The 22,740-nt window shown below is 45.8% G+C and overlaps 1 protein-coding gene and 1 long non-coding RNA gene across 4 annotated transcripts; one reads left to right on the top strand and one right to left on the bottom strand.

Moving 5' to 3' along the window:
• The first annotated feature begins 1,850 nt into the window (after window positions 1–1,850).
• SMARCD1 (SWI/SNF related BAF chromatin remodeling complex subunit D1) lies at window positions 1,851–17,957 on the top strand. Of its 3 annotated transcripts, none has more exons than XM_080994701.1 (13): window positions 1,851–2,033; window positions 3,473–3,660; window positions 4,612–4,654; window positions 4,743–4,865; window positions 5,964–6,086; window positions 6,937–7,053; window positions 7,716–7,817; window positions 10,558–10,719; window positions 10,812–10,909; window positions 12,435–12,570; window positions 15,081–15,203; window positions 15,413–15,514; window positions 16,241–17,957. In XM_080994701.1, the coding sequence occupies exons 1-13, from the start codon at window positions 1,866–1,868 to the stop codon at window positions 16,292–16,294; spliced, it is 1,539 nt and encodes a 512-aa protein (XP_080850827.1). In that variant the 5' UTR covers window positions 1,851–1,865; the 3' UTR covers window positions 16,295–17,957. The 3 variants fall into 3 exon arrangements, with proteins under 3 accessions (XP_080850827.1, XP_080850829.1, XP_080850828.1); XM_080994703.1 differs by lacking the exon at window positions 1,851–2,033 and adding an exon at window positions 2,160–2,307; XM_080994702.1 differs by lacking the exon at window positions 1,851–2,033 and adding an exon at window positions 2,443–2,475.
• LOC308471211 lies at window positions 17,259–22,556 on the bottom strand. Its single transcript, XR_013982795.1, has 2 exons — window positions 21,729–22,556; window positions 17,259–21,004 (listed from the first exon to the last, which is right to left on the bottom strand). It is a non-coding gene; the product is annotated as an uncharacterized lncRNA (long non-coding RNA).
• Between the last annotated feature and the right edge of the window lie 184 nt (window positions 22,557–22,740).

Below are 22,740 nucleotides of genomic sequence, written 5' to 3'. Positions count from 1 at the left end.
TAATAACATGACAGAGCATAATGGAAGATCAGAAATGCAGCATAAATCATATAGAATAATTAGCAATCAGTGAAACAATGAGAATCTATAAAGCACTGAGTATCAAAATTAAAGCAAAAGCCATAAACTCTCCACAGCCCCATGACTCATAATAGAAACTACCATATAGTTATTGCGAGAGGTCCTTTGTCTCTCGGCTGCTGGGACGTGGCAAATCTGTCAGAAAGAAAGAAGTCGTGCCACAGACAGTGAGAGACAAAGTGGCTGGTGGTCCACACACTATCATTCCAGCATTAGTCTGCCCATGTCTAAACCACAATCCTAGGAAGTGGTCTTCTGCCAAAGTCAGACCCCTGGGGTCCATTTCTCCCTGTACTATCTACACCAGTACAGTCATACCTCGGGTTGAATGTGCTTCGGGATGAGTGCGTTCGGGTGCGCATGCGCAGAAGTGGCGAACAGCGACGTGCACAGACGTGCCGTCGCTGGTTACGTTTGCTTCTAGATGCGAACGGGGTTCCGGAACGGATCCTGTTCGCATCTAGAGGTACCACTGTAGTTCTCAAACATTTTTCTCTGGGCCACACTTTCAGACTAAAAAATTGCTCACGCCACACCATTTTTTAATTGATTAGTTATTTATTTAATATTGTATACCGCCCGATACCCGTAGATCTCGGCAGTTCGCAAACATAAACATTAACCACATAGGAAAACAAAAAGAAACAACTCCTAACAGGCTGCTTGATTTAGAACATAGAACAGTACTTTATAATATGACCCACAAAGCATAAAGCAATGCAGCTACATAAAATCATCAATCATTCCCAAAATATAATTATATTATTATAAAATCAATCATTATTATAATATCAGTCATTCCCAAAATATAATTATAAATGAGCCTCTTACATATGCAGCTTAAAATACATATACAAAACTGTGGCAATGCTTCTATTCTTCTACTTAGTGTATGTGTGGGGTTTTGTGTCAGTGTCACTTGTGTGGGTTCTCTTACTATTCACTTGTTGTATTTCCTTGGTGGGGAGAGGTTGGGGGTGGCCTAGGGTGAGGTTGGTTGTCTTTGGCTGGCTGTTGTGAAATTTGTTTTTGTGTGTGAGTGGGATACGTGTGAGTTGATCAGGTTTGCCAGTTTGATTCGTATGCCGTCAGCCGATTCTTGCCATAGTCTTGTTGGGCTGTGTATGTGATAAAGGGGAACCATACCAGGGTGAAGGCGTCTTCTTCTATTTGTACCTGTGTCAGTTTCAGTTTATTGGTTAGTTTTTTCTAATAAGGCTGTTTCCCATGCTATTTGATACCATTGGTCCCTGGTCTCTCCAGTGTCTGGCTATGATGCTTCTGGGCTGCTGAGAGTAGGTGGGTTATGAGCTCTTTGTGATGTGAATGGGCATTGGAGAAATATTGGAAGCTACACATTCAGCTACAAACAGACTGGCAGTGCCTAACCCAAGATTTTAGACGGGGATCCCAACCTTGCCGCTCCAGGATCCAGAACCCGGCACCTTCTGCTTGCGAGGCAGGCGCTCTGCTACTGCGCCACGGTCCTTCCGTGGGCGCGTCTCACCGCAGAGCGCTTAAAAGTTCCAGCCTCAGGCGGCTGACAGAGCCGCCCTCCGAACGGCAGGGGGAGCCCGACAGGCGCTCCGCCTCACCTCCACCCTCCGCCCCTCTGGCCGGCTGCGGGCTCTATGGCCAATCCGGCGACGCTCTGCCTCCTGCGGGCGGCGCCTCTGTGGTAGCGAGCCCGAGTAAAACCATCCTAACCCCACATCCGCCTCCCTCCCTCCCTCCCTCCCTCCCCTCCCTGCGCCCCGCCGCTTTGTACTGCTGAGGGAGGGAAGATGGCGGCGCGGGCGGGCTTCCAGGCGGTGGCTCCGAGCGGCGGCGGCGGCGGGGCCGGCCCCGGGGCGGGAGCGCTGGGCCCAGGGGCTGCCGGGCCTCCTGTGCGGATGGGCCCGGCCCCGGGGCAAGGAATGTACCGCTCTCCCCTGCCCGGCGCTGCATACCCGGTACCCGGCCCGGCCCGGCTGAGGGGAAGGCGAAGGGGGCGGGGCCTGGGGGCGGGGCTCCGAGGCGTCCGCGAGAGGCGAGGGAGGGAGGGCGGCGGCGGCGGCGACGCTACAGTGGGCGGGGCTTTCTGGTGGGCGGGGCTGGGAGAGGCTTTCTCTGGGAAGATGGAGGAGAGGAGCAAACGGGAAAAGAGCTGCTGGAAGAGGGCAGGATCCGGGGCATAAGATTTATTGGACCCAAAGGAGAAATAAAAGCGGGGGGGAGAATATGGGGGTGAGGCTTCAATGGCTGGGAGGAAAGGAGGCGGGAAACGGGGGGGCTGCGGGTTTAAGGATCAAGGGTTTAGGGCCGAGGGGGAGGGGAAAGGGGTGGTATTTAGGGCGATGTGGGGAGGGGAGGAAGATCCGGGTTCTCTGGCCTTAAATGGGGGATTTGCAGCCGGTACGTGGAAATGCATTTAAGGGAATCTTCTTGGGGAGGTTGGGTTATGGTATTTTCATTTGTTTTATTTATAAGGTTTTGCATATTTTGGGTTTTTTATTGCATAAAAGTGATGCATAAGGAAACGGAGAATTAGAAGTGCACCTGTTTTGAAAGCATAGAGAGTTAAAGCCGACAGAAATCCGGCTAGCCGATGTAAAGGTGTTTGATTTTGGTTTTTTCAAATGAATAAATGAGAAATTCCAAAGGGGGAGGTGGGGTGTTCCAGAGATAGCGAGGCTAAAGGCAGGTTTGTGCAAGGAGCAGCAGGTACAAGCGATAAAGCTTTGCTTTCCTTATACCGTTTCAGGGGGCAGGGAAGGGTTGCTTGTTTGAATGCTTCTCTGACCAGGAGAGAAACCTACCCCCGCCCCATGTCTACACATACATTTAAGCTTAATGCAATAATAGGGAAATGTCTGGATTCTTCTATGTGAAGTGCTAGATGCACTGCACACAAAATACCATATTTTTTGCTCTATAAGACTCACTTTTTCTCTCCTAAAAAGTAAGGGGAAATGTGTGTGCGTCTTATGGAGCGAATGCAGGCTGCGCAGCTATCCCAGAAGCCAGAAACAGCAAGAGGGATCGCTGCTTTCACTGCGCAGTGATTCCTCTTGCTGTTCTGGCTTCTGAGATTCAGAATATTTTTTTTCTTATTTTCCTCCAAAAACTATGTGCTTCTTATGGTCTGGTGCGTCTTATAGAGCGAAAAATACGGTAATTCGTATGTTGGAGGCATAGCGAAACTTGCAAGTCTCCAGCTGCAGGCTGAAATGGCACAATCCAAGAAAAGCTGTACCACTTGATTCTGTTGGGACCAACCGTGACAGATGAGATTAAGAAATACCTTTGATGGAACTGAAGGGAAATGTCTTAGGGTGTTTCGCTAAAGGGAAGCGGTGATGTCCTGAGGCTCTTCCAAAGTCATGTTCCTCTGTGTTCTTTATTTTCCCAGCGCCCTGGCATGCTGCCTGGCAGCCGCATGAACCCTCAAGGACCTGCCATGGGACCTCCAGGGTATGGCGGGAGCCCTTCAGTCCGACCAGGGATGGCTCAGTCGGGAATGGACCAGTCTCGCAAAAGGCCAGCCCCTCAGCAGATCCAGCAAGTTCAGCAACAGTCAGTTCAGAACCGTAACCATAAGTAAGAGAACCCGCTTCTTTCACAAGCCTCGTGGCAATGAAGAGCATAAATGCCATGCTCTTCAGCATCTTTGGGGTGATATTGGCTGTTATTTTAAGTTCCAAAAATGGTTTACTTGGAAAAATAGAGAGAGGGAGAGGAGAAGCCTCAGGAAGACAATTTAAACTCTGAAATCACTATTGATATAACTAGGAGGAAAGGAGATGTAACTGCAGACTCGCTGACAGCCATATATTTATGGGAGCTTCCTGCACTCAACATTCCTTTCCTGTATCCTCAATCTGTGATTCCCACATAAGTCATGTGGTCAGATATTAGCATGGGATACTGTGTGGGTGCATTGTGGTTTGTGCAGGTCAGGTGCACTGTCTTGAGTTTCGGAAGAACCCAGAGCGAAAAAGCCAAGTGGTGTTCTCTGATACTTGCATATACTGGTGCTCTCAATATGATAAGCTTCTTTAGGTTGCAGATGTGAAATAATTTTACCTATATTAAGATCCCCACTGCAGATTGCAGCCGTGTGCATACTTACTAAGGAGCATGTTCCTCTGAACTCAGTGGAACTTACTTCTGAGTAAATATGCCTAGGATCATGTTGTGATTCCTAGACACTGGCATTCAGCTTCATTTAGAAAGTTTCTTTTAAAAAATATATATATTGATTTTTCACTGAAAAGTCTTTACAAATTTTAACATAAACGGTAAATTACTTTATCCATTGACCTTTTAGAATTTTTCATTATTAAAAAAACCCCAGATGACTTTTATTTCCTTGGCGCCTAACAAAGCTCTATCATAGTGGGAAGTATCCTTTATGTATTTTGTTTGCATTTTTATTTTTATTTAAAATGGATCAAATAGTAGATATGATTCAGTAACATATCCAATCTACAAGGTCCTGCTTAGCCAGGGGTTCGGACTTACCGCCCTAACAATTTTGTTTTTACATAGTGCCAAGAAAAAGAAGATGGCGGATAAGATTCTACCTCAGCGGGTGAGTGAGGCTTGAAGCGCTTTGAGGTCTGTCACGGTTTCAGGGAGCCAGGCCAGTCCTGACTGATAATGCTTGTTCTCTGTTCTAGATCCGGGAGCTAGTGCCAGAGTCTCAGGCGTACATGGATTTGTTGGCGTTTGAGAGGAAGCTGGACCAGACCATCATGAGGAAGCGGTTGGATATCCAGGAGGCCTTGAAGCGGCCCATTAAGGTAACAAGAGGAGAGTCCCCATAAGAAACACCGATCTTTCCTACAGCAATAGAAAATAAAGTCAACATGCCCAGTACAGACATAGCAATTATGTTGCTGTCTGGGGCACAGTTACAGGCTCCGGGCTTCTCTAAATAGGAATTCTCAAGTGTGCATTTGCGATTAGAAACGTACAGTGGTACCTCGGTTTTCGAACATCTCGGAAGTCAAACTTTTCTGTTTTCGAACGCCAAAAACCCAGAAGTAAATGCTTCCATTTTCAAACGTGCCTCGGAAGTCAAACGGCTTCCACTGAGTTTTTTAGAAATTTATTTTCTCCATTAAATTTGCAGACCGCCCTTTGTGCCTCGATTTTTGAACGTTTCGGAACTGTCTTCCGGAACAGATTACGTTCAAAAACCGAGGTACAGTCATATCTCATGTTATGTTTGCTTCATGTTACATTTTTTCAGGTTGCGTCCCACAGTGACCCGGAAGTACCGGAAAGGGTTACTTCCGGGTTTCGCTGCTCGCGCATGCGCACAAGCGCTAAATTGTGCTATGTGCACAAGCACCAAGTCGCACCACACACCTGCACAGATATGGCGCTTCAGGTTGCGGGCTTTACATGTTGCGAACGGGCCTCTGGAACGGATCCCATTCGCAACCAGAGGTACCACTGTATTCGCTTCCTGTCTATCGCAAACCATACCTGCTAAGATGGTTAGAGTTGCTTTCAAACCAAAGTCCCATCTACACGTCAAGTGCTGAAATGAATTGAGCCAGGAGACCCTGCAAAGCAAATGGAAGAAGGCCGTGATTAGTCGCTTCTCCTGTAGTAGCTTAATCAAAGGTTATGAACTGAGACCTGACTTCTTCTGCAGGTGTTGACTGATACAGAAGAAATCACACTGTTCCCTGATGGCACAGTTTAAGTTAGCTGCTGCTTCCTCGCTCAATCTGCAGCTATCAGATACAGAGATGAGCATTAGCAGCTGTGCAGACTCCTTTTCTTTTTTGGGTGTCCAGTTGGTTCCTTGGGTTGAGGAAGTGTTAAATATTACGGTTATCGGTTCTCACTTTCACAACTAATGCGCACTGGGTGCTGCTCCTTTTCAGCAAAAGCGGAAGCTGCGCATCTTTATCTCTAACACCTTCAACCCAGCCAAGTCTGATGCAGAGGATGGAGAAGGCACCGTGGCCTCCTGGGAGCTCCGAGTGGAAGGACGTCTGCTAGAAGATGTGAGTGAGGGCTACAATCGCCATCTCCACTTAGGGCTGCAGAGAGTTTGCAAATGTATCATTGCTGAGTTCCTAATGCCTGGGGTTCTTTAAACTAGACAAGATGGAGAGCAGCTAAACCTTGCCTGTAGCCAGTCCTGAAAGTTGGCTTCTACCGATGCTTGAAATAAGTGTTATGTCACAACCAAAATGCTGGGTTTGCAAGAAGTGGCATGTGACTCATCTCCAGCCTGGAATCACACAATTTCTCGTACTTTACATAGCTGCACTGTGAGATAATTCTTTGGTTTGTATTCAGGAACGAACATCGAGTGCTTCTGCTGATTGCAAGCAGCAAAACAGATTGGTTGAACAGATTCAGATTGTATACTATTTGGTTCAACAGTGGAGATCTCTAATTGGCACCTGAGATTTCATTCAGGCCATATTCATAATCTGCCTTAATCTTACAGTTCTTAAGGTCTATCTTTTCGATGGTCAGGCGTATCAATTTCACAGCTTTAAAAACTTAAGAGAACTTCCAGGGTTTTTTAAGGGGGGGGAGGCCATGAAGCTGACATAAGCCTAATGCTTGCAAGTGACATACACTTCAATAAGCCCCAAAGAAGACCTTAGATAAAGGATACTACACTGAGGAGGGGTGGGTGCAATACAGTGCTAGAGAGGACATTGCTCTTGGCTCTGTGGAAGGCATTTGACAGGTCACAGAGAGCAACCTTTCATATCTTTACTTGAGAGATGATTCACGGTTCCTGTTAGTTTCTCAGGCTTGACCGCTCTGTGTAATTGGTTGCTGTGATTCGGGATCTGCTGGTCTCATTCTCCCTTTTCCCTCCTCCCCTTTCATCAGTCTGCTCTCTCAAAGTATGATGCTACCAAACAGAAGAGGAAGTTCTCATCCTTCTTTAAGTCTCTGGTGATTGAGCTGGACAAGGACCTCTATGGCCCTGATAATCACCTGGTGGAGGTAAGATGCTTCTCATGGGGGGGTGTGGGTGTTTCAGGACACGGGTGGCGCTGTGGTCTAAACCACTGAGCCTCTTGGGCTTGCTGATCGGAAGGCCGGCAGTTCGAATCCCCGCAACAGGGTGAGCTCCCGTTGTGCTGTCCCAGCTCCTGCCAACCTAGCAGTTCAAAAGCACGCCAGTGCAAGCAGATAAATAGGCACCGCTGTGGCGGGAAAGTAAACAGCTTTTCCATGAGTTCTGGTTTCCATCACAGTGTCTCATTGCGCTGGAAGCGGTTTAGTCATGCTGGCCAGATGACCTGGAAAGCTGTCTGTAGACAAACACCAGCTCCCTCATCCTGAAAGGGAGATGAGCGCCGCACCCCATAGTTGCCTTTGACTGCACTTAACCGTCCAGGCGTCCTTTACCTTTAACCTATATGTTTGTTATATCGCATAACCCCAATAGCTTCCTAAACCAATATATGTTCTCAACCCGATTATGGCATGTGAGGAATATGGAAGCCACAGTAACAGAGAATCAAGTGCAAAGGTCTGGAACGGCTTCCAGTACAGCATACTGCTCTTTATGCAGTGGCATTTCACTTTGTCTCTGAATGCCTGTCTCTTTCTTTCCCTGCCACCTCACCTGTCCTGTTTTTCCCCTCTCTCCTCACCTTTAGTGGCATAGGACTGCTACCACCCAGGAAACTGACGGTTTCCAGGTGAAAAGACCTGGCGATGTGAATGTGCGTTGTACTGTCCTCTTGATGCTGGATTACCAGGTAGGCTAAAGCTCCTTCATGACAGGGCCAGCTGAGATGGGGCCTGAGGGGAGAGGAAATGCCAGGTAGTAGGGGAGGGAAGCTGAGAAAAAGTTCACCAATGGCAACCAAGACATCCCTTTGGTTTTATATAGCATATGAGTAGACGAATCTAAAAAGCCCGGGACCCAAATTCTCACAGCTCTCTAATAATAATAATAAAAATAATAATAATAATTTTTATATATATATACCCCGGCCAGAGCTGGGCTCAGGGCAGCTAACACCAGTAAAATTACAGTAAAAACATAATGGGAGGGGCAATTTAAAATACAGGTTAAAATGCAATTTAAAATGCAGCCTCATTTTAAAAGTAGCCCATAGATCAAAACCATAAGGGGAGGCAAACATAAGGGTCAGTCTGAGTCCAAACCAAAAGACAGGCAGAACAGCTCTGTCTTGCAGGCCCTGCGGAAAGATGTCAAGTTCCACAGGGCCCTAGTCTCTTGTGACAGAGCGTTCCGCCAAGTCGGGGCCAGTACTGAAAAGGCCCTGGCCCTAGTTGAGCAGCTATGGTGGCTCATTTACCAGACGTAATGTATTTAACGGTAACTCCAGATGTGTATACTGGGTTCTGACCAAACCAAGCTTCCTAGACCCATGTACAATCTGAAACCAAAGGGGTGCATTGGTTGCTAGATGTGAAATACGTTGGCATTATTTTCAGCTCTTCAGCCCCACTAAGAACGTTTGTGTTTATCAGCCAACAACTGCTCTGTCAACAGTCACTGTAATGATTTCTACATTTGATCTTTAATGCAATTATCAGAATCAGGTACAGTGGTGCCCCGCAAGACGAATGCCTCGCAAGACGAAAAACTCGCAAGACGAAAGGGTTTTGCGTTTTTTGAGTCGTTCCGCAAGACAAATTTCCCTATGGGCTTGCTTCGCAAGACGAAACGTCTTGCGAGTTCTTGCGAGTTTGTTTCCTTTTTCTTAAAGCCGCTAAGCCGTTAATAGCTGCTAAGCCGCTAACAGCCGTGCTTCGCAAGACGAAAAAACCGCAAGACGAAGAGACTCGCGGAACGGATTAATTTCGTCTTGCGAGGCACCACTGTATTTCTTGTGTTTCATTTTCCTCTGACTTCACCTCTAGCTACCCATGTGTATAGATGTACCTGATAACTTCTAAACTGCTCAGAGGCTTTACTACAGCCAAGGGGTATATAAATGTTGTTGAATAAATAAGATAGCATCCCATCCTTCTGATGAATTGGCTTCTGGGCCATGAAAGCTTCTGTTATAATTTTGTGAGTCTATAAGGTTGCCACAGTTTTCTTAGGCTTTGTTGTTGTTGTTGTTATTTGCTACGACTGACTAGCACAGCTGCCCCTCTGGAAATATGAGGGATATCAGCAACTGTGGTAAAATTGTAACTAGACCGTCTTTTGGACCTGTCCGTGTTCCCACAGACACTTTTTTATCACAAAATTGCTTCAATTCTCTTTCCTGACGTGAGTTTGTGTAGTAAAAGTGATGATTAAAATAATGAGTGTTTTCGAATGTACTCACGGGGTGGTTGCAATATCACCAAGTGAATGATTTGTTAAAAGATGATAAAAAGAAACTGGGATTTGAAGATAAAAAATCTAAATTTAATGTGGAAGTCATAGAAGGTAAAAATAAAACATTATCTAGGATGTATGACATCTTACTGGACTGGTATACAAAAGACGAAGAGGTGAAGGAGGTTATGATAAAATGGGCCGTAGATATCGGTCATAATATTGACTTTGTAAAGTGGCAAGAACTGTGGAATGTAAATATGAAATTCACGGCATGTACGGCACTAAGGGAGAACCTTTGGAAGATGATTTATAGGTGGTATCTCACGCCAGTGAAATTGGCTAAGATTTATAAACTGAAGACTAAGAAATGTTGGAAATGTGGAGAGGGGGATGGTGAGCTCTACAACATGTGGTGGACATGCAGTAAAGTAAAAGGCTTTTGGGAACTGATTTACAACGAACTTTAAAAAAAATTTAAATATACTTTTCCCAAAAAGCCTGAAGCTTTCCTGCTAGGAATAGTAGGCAAGGAAAAAAGAGGATAAAAATCTGTTTCTATATGCCACAACGGCCGCTAGAACTATGTTAGCCCAAAGTTGGAAAATGGAGTTAATACCTACTATAAATGACTGGCAGATCAAGATGTTAAACTATGCTGAACTAGCTAGAATATCAGGAAGATTAAGAGACCAGGATGACCAGAAGTTTCATGACAATTGGAACAAATATCTAACGTATATTAAAGATAAGTATAGAACTTTGATGACTCTGGCAGGGTTGGAATAACTCTAACAGTGTTTGGCAAATATGCAAAAGAGATAAAACACGTGACTTTAGAATCTATCTGATACTTACCAACGAAGTGAAGGGAAGTCCGGGGCTCGGCGGAGCCTAAAATAACTGTGTAATGTATATATGACTTTTGTAACAGCTATGTTATATGTAACTTATGTAATCTAGACTGCATATATGTATAACCAATGAAAAACTAATAAAAATTTATATGGGGTAAGATGAAAAAAAAAAAAGAGTGTTTTCTCTCCACCACCCCTCCAAAATGGTCACAGGGAATTTTTTTCCTCCCCCTCAGAAGTTGAGGGGTGGTTGTTGTTGTTGTTTTTTTACGATTTTTAGGCAAGGCAAATAAGACAGCTGTGTTCTTGCCCTTTTGAGACTTTGCTTTTCCTTTGCAGCCTCCTCAGTTCAAACTGGACCCACGTTTGGCGCGCCTCTTGGGCATCCACACCCAGACCCGCCCAGTGATTATCCAGGCCCTGTGGCAATACATCAAGACGCACAAGCTGCAGGACCCTCACGAACGGGAGTACGTCATTTGTGACAAGTACCTCCAGCAGGTAAAAGCTATGAGGCCAGGCAGCGGCTCTTTCTGGGGTATCGTAAGAGCTGGGCCCTTCTGAGCTGCTTGGCCTTCCCTTTCGACCTGCAGATATTTGAATCTCAGCGAATGAAGTTCTCGGAGATTCCTCAGCGGTTGCATGCTTTGCTTATGCCTCCAGAACCGATCATCATCAACCATGTCATCAGGTAAGGCGCAAGCGGGGCTTGGCGTGGGAATCTTAGCCAGGCAGGCCGCAGGACTGTCGTGGGGGGGAGGGTGACATAAGGGAAAATATTTACAATGACAAAAAAACAACCACGCTAGAACAAACTTTCAGTAGTGATTCTTGCTTCAAGTTGTACTGAGGGGGGGGTCTGTTTTAAGGTGCATATCATTTTCACATTTCCCAAACATTCATGCTTTAAAGTAGAAGCAGAAATCAATCTACGGAAAATTGGAAGTTCTGGGCAGACTGGATTTTTGGAAGCAGAGAAATGCTACCTAAAAATGTTCTTTGCCTAAGGTGGTTAAGGTAGGGGTGACGTAAGCTGTGGACCTTCAGATGGTGGTTGTTATTATTATTAAATTATCAATCAATCGGTATTTATTACGGTCCAGAGACCCAACAAATTGTTACAAAGCAATGCACAATTCAGACAGCCTACCTCCAAGTTAAACAAGCATTTTGTTCAGACTTAAGGATAGGGATCATGCAACCACCGATAAAAACTTTGCCACTGCTAATGTTCTAGCGTTTGTCCAGTCTTCCAATAGGAACCTGACATAGTGAGCCTCTGATTTTCCCGGGAAAGATACCAGCAAGGGTAATATCAGTTCAGCCCTGGCTTGCTCATATTTTGCACAGTGCAGCAAAATGGAATCGATGTCTTGAGCACATGAGCAAAGTCTGTCCTGGTAGGGAACTCCTCTCAACCTGCCATCCAACACTGCAGAAGGAAAGACGTTTAGTCTGGCTTTGGTGAAAAGCCTTCAATAGTTTGGTACTGTCAGGTTTTTAATGTAAGATGTTAACTTAAAGACATTTATTAAATTATTATTTCCTGATATTTAATTTTACTGTTTGCTATTATATTCTAATGGATTGTGAAATGTTGCTTTATTTGATATAAGTTGTTTATTTTAAAGTTATTGTGACTTTTTTCTGTTGGGTCAGATTGTTATTATTAATGTCTGATGTTTTATTATGTTTTAAAGGTGTTGGAAGCTGCCCAGAGTGGCTGGGCCAACTCAGCCAGATGGGCGGGTATAAATAATAAAATTGTTGTGTGTGTGTCCCCCACCCACCCATCTGACTGGGTTTCCCCAACCACTCTGAGCGGCTTGCAACAAATATAAAAGCGTAATAAAACATCTAACACTGAAAAACTTCCCTATTCAGGGCTGCCTTCAGATGTCTTCTAAACGTTGTGTAGTTCTTTCACCCCTTAACAACTGATGGGAGGGCATTCCACAGGGCTGGGGCCACTAACAGGAAGGCCCTCTGCCTGGTTCCCTGTAACTTCTTGCAGTGAGGTCACTGAATTACAACTTCCATCATCCTGGACATGCAGGCTGAGGTTGATGGGAGTTGTAGTTCGACAGTTCCTGAACAAGGCTACTGATTGTCCGTCCCAGCTTGATGATTCATTTCCCCAGTTATCTCTGTCGGTGATTTGGTAGAGTTCTGCTGAACCCACACACACCTCTCTCTCTCTCGTCTTGCTTCTCCAGCGTCGATCCAAATGATCAGAAGAAAACTGCTTGCTATGACATTGATGTGGAAGTGGATGACACTTTGAAAACCCAAATGAATTCTTTCCTGCTCTCCACAGCCAGTCAGCAGGAGATAGCTGCACTGGATAACAAGGTGGGAGCGAGTCTCTGAAAAGTGGCCTTTGCACTTTGCAAAGACTCTTGCTTTGATCTCTGTGATGTCTGAGAAGGGACAGCTCTTCCTGCGTCGTGTCCAGTTGTGAGCTTTTAAAGTTGTTGTTCTGCAGCCATGTAGATTAAAACTTTGGGGTCATAAAAATCCATTGAAACAGCAAGCATTACGCAACTCTGTTGGGGTGGGGAAATAGGGCAAAAAGAAGAAAAATACTTTATAATGCTTGGTGATTTAGAGAAGGCACCAGCAGTTGGCAGTCCTGGTTTCTTCCATGACTGTATGTTGATGTCATGCATTGGATTGCAGCATTGAGGTTCAAACAGACAGCTTCTCCCCATTGCCTTTAGAGTAAGCCCAGATTTAAGTTGTGCACATTCAGCTTACGCCTTACGCGCTTGGCAAACGAAAACAAAAAATTTAGAAAGGGGGCGGATGTCCACTGACCATTGCACCCAATGCCATTTTGGCTTTAGGCGTGATCCCTGCAATGTAACCCCTGCGTAAGTTGAGGGCTTTGTGTATTTCTGAATACTTTGGTTATGTAGGGTAGGGGTGGTAGACCCAGTGTGGTGTGTGGGACCCCAGCCGCCACCCTCCTGCAGATTTTAGGCATGAGAACAGCCTCCTAAGGGAGCTAGTAGGCTTTTTCCAATTGCAGTGTAGGAATGATTTGGGGGGAGCTCTAACCCTGCAGGTGCCCACACGTACACTGAAAACGGTCCCTCTGCACCACAACAAGGTTTGAAAGCAGTCTTCTGTTGAAAGGCTGTTTTTAAGCCTAATTGCGGTGTATGATTTTTGTGGCGAGAAGGCTTCTCCAGCTGCAAGCGCCTCAAATAACACAGGCACTGTTCTGGCAGCTTGGCCTGAAAACTGCCAAAATGATTGCTGGCGGGGGATGAACGAGTGTCTGTGTGCATGAGAGAGTATGATTTGACCAGGCCAATTTTGCCTGCACCCACTGTTTGTTTTTTGGTCCCCGCCACCATTGGCTAATGCAGCCTCCAGAGAGAATTGTGGCCTATGGACCCATATAAGTTCCCCAGCGTGAGAGCCAGTGTGGTGTAGTGGTTAAGAGTGGTGGACTCGTAATCTGGTGAACCGGGTTCACTTCCCCGCTCCTCCACATGCAGCTGCTGGGTGACCTTGGGCTAGTCACACTTCTCTGAAGTCTCTCAGCCTCACTCAACTCACAGAGTGTTTGTTGTGGGGGAGGAAGGGAAAGGAGAATGTGAGCCGCTTTGAGACTAACAAAGGGGAGTGAAATGTGGGATATCAAGTGCAAACTCTTCTTCCTCCCTATCCCTGCTCTAAGGCCTGTAAATGTGAGCTGCACATTGCACTGGCTCATGTGACTCCCCAATGGTCTTTTCTGACCAAAAGGGAGCACAGAATACTCTGGCCCAGGCCCCCTTTCCGTGTGTATTTTCACTGTATCTCTACAAAAATACATGCCACCTACTCTTATGCAGGTGTGTGGTATCTCAGTGGCAAAACTACCTGTTTTGTCTTGCAAACGGACAGCTTCTTGATGAACATATGGCCATTCAGCAGCTCAGCATCTTGCAAAAAGGGTTCAAGGGCAACTGCTGTCTGAGAGTTTTCCACAGTCTCTCAGGTCATCTGTAGCAGCCTTTAAGTCTAACCTGGGTTTTCCCAGCTTCCTGGCCTGCAGTCAGCCTTTCAGAGCCTCTGGGACAGCTGCCCAGTCACTGTCATTAAAGGATGAAACAAAACAGATTCCTGCCTGGTAGGATTCAGGCTCTGGGGCAACTGCTGAAGGATCTACCACTTTTAACCAGGACAGGGGGTGGGACTTGTAGGGATGGTGCATGTGGAGAGAGCCTTGACACAATTGGGTCAGCTATAAAATATCCCAGCCTACTGCATACTTGCAAGCATATTTACTCAGAATAAGCCCCATTGAGTTTTTAACGGGACTTACTCCCTCCTTGGGATCCCAGTCCTGATGCCATTTCAGTTCTGCCTTTTGACGTTCTGGAGTTTTTCATTCAGATTTAAGCTTTCCCTGCTTGGAATTGATGGCTGGGATTTTTTTTTTTTATTTGCTTAATTAATACAGCTGCTACTAGATCCGTATGAACCCCTTCATAAATTTGATCCCATTTGCTGAATTGAGAGAGAAGGGGGACCCTAAGTTGGGATTACAGTTGCCTTGTTCTGAAACCATGCAACAAACCAAATGAGTGCACGGATAAAATGGCACAAATTTACAGGAAGGAAGAGGAAAAACTTGCCACAGCAGAGTAGAGGACTCAGTCGGTGGCCAAGAAGAGAGGTATAATGTGTGTTCTTGCTTCTGAATATGTTCTGCGTTAAAAAAACAATGAGGAGTGAAAATGTGCCCCAGGATACATTGGAAGCTGCAGACCTTCTTCATGTGCGTTCTGGTAGCAGGTGGCATTTCAGCACGGTGCTGTTGCATCCCTTTTGCCAACGTTTCCGTGCGTCGTTTTCTCCCATCTCAGATCCACGAGACCATAGAAACAATCAACCAGCTGAAGACCCAGCGGGAATTCATGCTGAGCTTTGCCAGAGACCCCCAGGGCTTCATCAACGACTGGCTGCAGTCCCAGTGCCGGGACCTGAAGGTGAGAAGCCTCGAAGGAGAATTCAAGCACAGATCACCACCTGGCTTTGTTTGGGCCGGCTACACTGCATTTCCAGTTGAAAGGCTAGCTTAGGGGGTTAAAATTTAGAATCCTTGTTGGGCCTTTCAAGCGAGGGCTTCCGGCTTAGCTCATGCATGAATGGATGCATTAAAAGGGTCTCCCTCTCCCTTTCCCTATGCTCCTTCCAGGCTATGACTGATGTTGTCGGGAACCCAGAAGAGGAGCGCCGAGCCGAGTTTTACTTCCAGCCATGGGCTCAGGAGGCCGTGTGCAGATACTTCTACTCTAAGGTAAACAGGCTCATCCTCTGTGATCCCTTCCAAACAGTGAGCTGGACAGTCTCCCATATCATGGAGAGTCACCTACTCAGTTTGGGCAGGATACTTTAGTCCTGGTTGCCCAGGCACCCCAGAGGCTCTTGGCTTTTCAAGACCCTGCCAGCCATGAGCATATTTAACTTGGAGCCAAACATATTTAAGAGCAACACACAGCAAATGAATAAAGGATAATTTTCCATACTCCTTCAGGTTTATATTTTGTCCTGTGCAGTTCAGAGCCTAACCCAGTCTGTGTATGGAATAATCACCAAAACGCCCAAAAAAGATTTAAAAATTGGAGGTGCGGGCATGGCACACAAAAGAACTTAAGAGTTCACATTTTTGTGAAGGGAACAGCACTGTATGCAAACCTGTGGTCCTTGGTTGAAGGGTTGTATGTAAATTTAATAAGTTAAAGAAAGAAGGAGTACCTCTTGAGCCAGGACTATAGCAGGGGTAGCCAACATGGTGACCTCCAGATGGTTTGGACTACAATTCCCATCAGCCCCAGCTAGTGGGCTGCAAGGGCAGGTCTGCTGAGAGTCGTCGTCAAATGACATTTGGTCCCCCATCCCTGCTATAAAATGTCGCTGGTGTGGCATCTGCTGCTAGCTCCTCCTTTTTGGAAACATCAGAAACTGGACAACACCTGCTCTTTCTGCATGTGTGCTAAAACTCTGGTTTTGGCTTCTCTCACAGGTTCAGCAGAGACGGCAGGAGCTGGAGCAGGCCCTGGGAATCCGCAACACATAGGCAGGCCTGCCTCTCCCAAGCCAGCAGGTCTTAACGGCTAACCAAACACTGCAGGGATTCACTGCTCAGGCCTATACAATTCCCACTTCAGCACAGAACCTACCGTTCCTCTCCTGACATCTCTTTCCGCTGCTCCGGTCCCCTCCCTCGGGGGGAGGAGGGGATGGTGTCAGGCCAAAGGTCTTGTATTTCAGCTTGGCCTCCTTCCTCGATTGTTGCCTTTGGAGCCCCAGGGCTCTCCTGTCCTGGCTCTAGCTGAAGCTCTTCCACGCTTGGAACAGCTTCAGTTCAGAGCCTTGCAAGCTCAGGACCTCCTTGCCAGTCCCAAGGAACTCCCCCCCCCCCCAATTCCACCCCCAAAGCTGTGTCTGCACATCAGCTTTGTACCTGAGCAGATGGGTACAGGCCTGGGCCTGTTCAGCTTCTTGTAGGGCGAGAGGAGAGGAGCAGGAGGGTGTCACTGCAGCAAATTCCATATGCCTTTCAGGGGCTGAGGGATGTTGTGCAAATTCATCTATTCTGAAACAGCTGGAGCTCCCTCTGGCTTTTTCCCTGGGAGCTGCGACGCAGCAAAGTTGGCAAGGAGTCTGCAGGGTCACAACACTTGTATCTGTCTTAACTTCATGCTGGTGTTTTGCTTTTTGTTTTCGAATGGGATAGCTGGCGGAGATGCCCAGATACAGTCTTGGGCCTGGGTCTGTTCCACAGTGGTCATCCCAATCGTTGCCCCCCTCCCCAGCGGGGGAGGAGGGGCCTCTCCATCTCGCCCCTACCTCCATCCGAATTCCTAAACGCTGCTTCTTTCCCCCCACCCCACCCCGCAACTCTCTAGATCCACAGAACTTGGCAGAAGGGCACCTTCCCAGTTAGGGTTGCTTTCCTAATGCCTTCCTCACCTAATATGGCACAGAGCAGGTTTCTGGAGCGAATTAACAGGGTGCGGAACTGACGGAGCGGGGAGAGATGGCAGGCAGGTGTTCATGACCTGGGAGGAATTTTTGGCAAAAGCAGCCACTCACTTCTGACATGTGGTTGTTTGGGGCTGGAAGGTTGGTCCCAGGCACCTGCTGTAGGTTTTTTTTTGGGGGGGGGATGGAGCTGCATCTTTCTGCAGACTGGTTTTTGGGACTGTAATGCAGCTGGACAGGTCCCGGCTGCTTGTACTCTTATGACACTAGCTGCAAAAAAAAAATCAAGTTACTGACAAGCCCCTCTTCCTCATCCACCTCCTGGAATGAGGCCAGGGGCCGCTTTGAATTCAGGAGTCCGGGTGGCCCTATTCCCTTGTGTATGCGTCCACGTTCAGAGAGTGAGAGGCTCTATCCTTCTTGTCTCGTCTTTGCCATATGAAAGACCACCTCGCCCTTTTTACCTACCTCCCCATCCACCACCAAACCCCGCTTTGTGGTACCAGGGATTAGAACCCCGGTGCCTTAACGTAGCTGCCGCAGGCTCTCAGGGCAAGTATAGATGAAGGAAGCTCAGAGACTGACTGGCTCGGCAAAGTGTAGCTGCTTTTAACTGCTCCCTATTATGCTTTTGTGTTTCGTGGCTCTCTTTCTTCTCTCCCTTCTCCCTCCCCGTGGACCAAATCTTTTTTCTTTTTCTTTTTTTGTACTGTATCCTTTTAGATGTCACCTTCTTCTAATAAAAACTGCCTCTATAAACGATGGAGCTCTGCATCCTTTTTGTGCTGCCCTGCCGACTTTCTTTGTATGCCAGGTGGTGTTTCCGTTTTCCTCCCCGTTTCAGAAAAATCCTAAAGTGTTTGCTGTGGTTGTTTGGAACACTTAACGGCTCGAACGAGGTAACCCCCCTTTTTATTGGTTGCCTTGGAGAAGAAAAATTGCCTGGCAACGTAGGAAAAACCTTCAGGCTGCTGAGTGCATGCTTCAGCTTTCATAAAAACACTGGATGTTTGTGTGTGTGTGTGTGTGTGTGTTACGTACACACACATGGAGAAAGCAGCTTTGGGAGAGGAATAGGGAACCTTCAGTCATTTTGGGACTACAATTCCCATTCTCCCTGGCCATTCACTTCTGTGGCTGGTGAGAATTGGAGCCAGGCAATTCGTTTGCACTTAGTTGTGCAGTGCTTACATCTTTTCTCAAAGCACTTAACCATTTCGAGTTAAATCTCATGAGAACTTTTCCATTATGTACAGGCTGGGTTGGATGATCTCATGCAATTTCAGAATAACGATATTATGTATTGCACCGTTAATGTCTGCTGCTTTTTACTGAGTAAGCTAAAGCTTGACAAAAGAAGGCAACGGACAGAAGGCAAGATTCAGATGAGGGTAAGTGGGAAGATAAAAGTCAGTTCACCAAGCAGATCAGTCATTTTGTAGTAAGTCCTCAAGACGGCAACAAAAATATTTCTTTCTGATTGAGAAAGGTCTCTAGATCAACATATCCAACCAAAATTAAAGGCCTGCCATTTGGGGATGCAGTGGTTGATTTCAAGTGCTATGAACTTAGAAGAATGCATATGATTGGACCGCCATACATCTGAAAACTTCACATTTTTGTTGCCATTTTATTGTGAGTTATTTATAACGTAGCATTCGACCTTGCCTTTTACTGGGTGGAACACAAAATTTCATCAAAAATACAATGCAGCAAGTAAAATATTAAAACCACAATAGAGATGTTTGAAGGTAGGGGAAAGTAGTTTGTGCTGTATCGAACAGACGTAGTTCGTTAAATTAATCATTACATCTTTATAATGAAATTAGATACTGTACTTCTATGTTCTTAAAAGTAAGCCTACGTCTTTAACAGCTGTGCATAGGTAACGGAAGCAGGTGTAGAGTGGCCTTTACTAGTTTAGGTTTTCCTAAGTGAGGAAATTTCATTTTGGGATGTTCCCTGTGTTTAAAAAAAAGATCCTGCAGAAAGAAAATGAGTACCTCAAGCACAAAGCGGACTTCAGATGTTTTGTGGCGTGCTATTTTTTCTGGATATAGGAAGCACTCTCTGAAGCATCAGAGCATTAAAAAAATGTTGGCCCCTACTTATATAGCCTGAAGCGGTATAGTTCATTCTTCCATCTCCTGTTGCATGTGAAGGCCCAGCCTAGATTCTTCACAGGGAGGAGGAGGAATCGAGGGGTGGAATGAGCAAGTCGTGCCATGCCAAAGCCTGAAGGAAGAGAAATACAAACCTGGCAGTGGTTGAAACACAAGACATCAGTGTGTTGCCTAGAAAGTCTCAACAGTCAACTGTTGCTGATTTAAGGACAATCTAGGGAAAGTATTGGGTTTACAACAGAAGCTCCTAATTTATTTATTTTTTGGGGGTCCCTCTGCCAGAGCAGAATCCGCCTCCTCTCAGCTGTGATAGGCCGCTTGCTAAGTTTGTAAAATGCCCCTTATCCCATTTTTAGACACTAAGCAGGCTTATCAGGTTTATATTTTATTTAACAAATTTTGTCTGTTGCTCTACGCCGCTTGTACGCAGCTCACAAATAGATATTAAAATTACCAATAAAAGCAGTTAATCAAAACATTTAAAGATAATTAAAGTTAAGAAAAGATTAAAACACACCAGCATCTACGTGTCTGGATAGACTTGCTTCAACACAAATGTTTTAAGCGGGTTCAAAAAATAATCCATTGAAGGTGCCCGTCTGATGTTGATGGGAAGGAAGTTCCAAAGCATAATTGCCACATTAAATTATCAGTTTCTTGACAACGGCAGAATGCGTGCTAGGTGGCACCTGTAATAGCGACAGTTCCACAGAGCAAAGTGGGCATATACGAAGGCAACCCTGCAGGTAAACTGGTACCAAGTCGTTAAGGGCTCTGTATACCAGTAGTAACACCTTGTTTTTGGCCTGGTAACAGATCAGCAACCAGGGCAGATCTCCGAGCAGGGATGTTCTATGCTGACAGGGTCTCACTCTTGCCAGCAGCTGTGCTCTAGCGTTCTGTACTAGCCAGTTTCTGGGCCAATGCAAGGAAAACCCCACATAGGTGCATTGCAGTAATCCAATCTTTTAAGTCACCAGTGCCTGAGCTCCTCTGATCGAGTTCTCCCAGTCCAAGTTAGGTTAGGCTGAAGGTTAAGAGACTGGCTCAAGGTTGCCAAAAGATAGGCTACCTATCCAGGTTATTGCCAAAGGAGACTCACACGGACTTCAGGAAGTTATGAATGGAGCAGCAATGACCCTAGGGCGCCAAACACCAATGATGTTTAGCGTACACTTCTTCCAAAAGTGCATATATTTCAAATGTGTTCTAATGTTTTGGCTTGCAGTCGCTGGTTTACTTGGAACTCCAAAATGAGTTTTTACGACTAGTGATATTTCCTTGCAATATGTCCTTCTGTGATTTATTTTCAACCTGCATTTTCATTAAGCAGATTGAGATCTCTAACATCTCCCATAAAGCACCAGAGAGTTCCTGCTGCTTCCGCCCACGTGTGTTCTCTGTTCTTCTAAAGCCTGGGCATCACTCACTTTCCTTTTGGCGGAGTAGATTGCTTGTTTATGACTCTCATCAGTACCGCATACAGATTTGGTGGCTTTTAAAATGTGGCTTGCTTGCTTTCTTCGTCAGAAAGAACTCCATAGGCAATGTCTGGTGTGATATATTGCAGTTGGCAAGCAGCTACAACCATAGGGTTGAAGGACCTTGGGGTCAAAGCACATTTTGAGTGTGCATCGTGTGGTCTTGAGCATGACACAGTATCAAGTTCGGTTCCCCATCTGTAAGAGGGAAATCACATTACTGACCTACCTTAAATGATGGTTAGGAAGCTGAATTGCTTGATACGCAAAGCCTCAATTCATTGACAAACATCCATTTCTTCTATGCAATTCACCTAAGCCAAATAACATTCTTTTTAATCCTCCCTCTCTGACCTTCGATTGTGGAGAACTGAGGGCATAGCATTTCAATAACATCCCAATCTCGAGATGTTTGCATCCTTGCCTTATACCCAAATTGCCCGAAGCCTATTTAAAGAGGGGATTCACGAACTGAAGTTTGCTATGGTATATCAGTCTTCTCCAGCCTGAAATTGAACTACAATTTCCATCTTCCCTGTCCATTGGCCATGCTGGGTCAAAGCTAATGCAAGTTGGAAATCGGGAATGCATACAAGTCAATAGCTGGAGATGGCAACTTTAGATCGTGTTGCTGCTTTAGGAGCAATTTATCATGCATGGAAAGCAATTTAAAAGTACCAGCCCCTTCCCTGATGAAGCCAGTAAAATGAGAAGTCAAGGTTTTAATCTGCTTTAACAGTTATGCCCGATGATACTGTAGCCCTTTCCCAGTTACGCAGAATATTACTCCTCAAAAATAAATCTTTGTGCAATCCTGCGTATTGAGAACAGAAGATCTGGACCCGAGCCTTGGCTCAGATTAAGACCTGATCTTCAGTACATGCTGGCTAAAATGTGGACAGCAGTGCCCTTTCTCAGTTACCCTACTGCTTGGAGCTGGAATGATCTGGCCGAGGTCATATGGATTTCATTGGATGGTTTCCGGAACTGTAAAATAAGCCCGTGTCTTGAATCTGCAAGTTCAAAAGATCAGCAATGGAAGCTAATGTGGTTTGGTTCCTGCACACCATAACTTCCAAGGTACAAAAGAGAGTGTCTTATGTTTTCTTACTTTGTCAGAGTGGTTTTTTCCCCTTCACACAACTGTTTATCTCTGTGCTCCAAATGACAACTTCTTAGCATAAGCTCTTGCTTGCTAATCACACCACAGGCTCCCATGAGTAAGAGGGACATGCCCTGTGCCCCACTAACTTTTCTATCGAGGGAGATCAAGCAAAGCCCTTTGCTCTTGTCTTACCACCCTGAACTTTGCTATTTGAGCCCGTGATAGGCTTTGTCAGCAACCGATTGCAGCAATAACGCTGAGGATTTGCACAAGAGCATCTAGCAGTCGGGACAGTTGCTCTGTGTTCAGACTCTGCCAGTTACATGGAATAAGTGGGGGGGGGCAGTTATTATGGGGAAACGCTTAAATCCTGCAATCTGCAAATTGAATACTTAAGCAAGCACTATCTGTAGCTCAGTTTGTTGAATTAGATTCACTGGGACTTCCAGGTCACTGTGCAAAGGATCGCAGCCTGGTGGCAAAATCCTATATATGTTCACTTAAGAGAACAAGTAACTCCCACTGTTTTCAGTGGAATATATATACTAGACACACAGCTTAGAGACAGCTGTGATCAAGCGGCAGGCAAGTTATAGAAATAAATACCGTATTTTTCCGTGTATAAGACTAGGGTTTTCTCCTTTAAAAATAATGTCAAAAATTAGGGGGCGTCTTATACTCTGGGCTATCTCCCCCCATTTTCTTAAATCTGAGTCCCCATAAATAGGGGGTGTCTTATACATGGGGGCGTCTTATAGATGGAAAAATACGGTAATTCCTCAGCAAGGCTAGAATCCTAACAACCACTTATCTCTGAGTAAGTCCCACT

The sequence above is a fragment of the Podarcis pityusensis genome, assembly GCF_964106645.2.
Source record: "Podarcis pityusensis genome assembly, chromosome: 2".
Taxonomy (NCBI): domain Eukaryota; kingdom Metazoa; phylum Chordata; class Lepidosauria; order Squamata; family Lacertidae; genus Podarcis; species Podarcis pityusensis.
The sequence above is the reverse complement of the archived record's forward strand: the minus strand, read 5'-3'. Positions and strand labels throughout refer to the sequence as shown.

Coding starts and splice junctions, on each gene's coding strand:
- SMARCD1 (XM_080994701.1), top strand. CDS start 1,866: ATGGCGGCGCGGGCGGGCTTCCAGGCGGTGGCTCCGAGCGGCGGCGGC. Junction 4,655..4,742: donor ATAAGATTCTACCTCAGCGG/GTGAGTGAGGCT, acceptor TCTCTGTTCTAG/ATCCGGGAGCTAGTGCCAGA. Junction 7,818..10,557: donor TCTTGATGCTGGATTACCAG/GTAGGCTAAAGC, acceptor TTTCCTTTGCAG/CCTCCTCAGTTCAAACTGGA.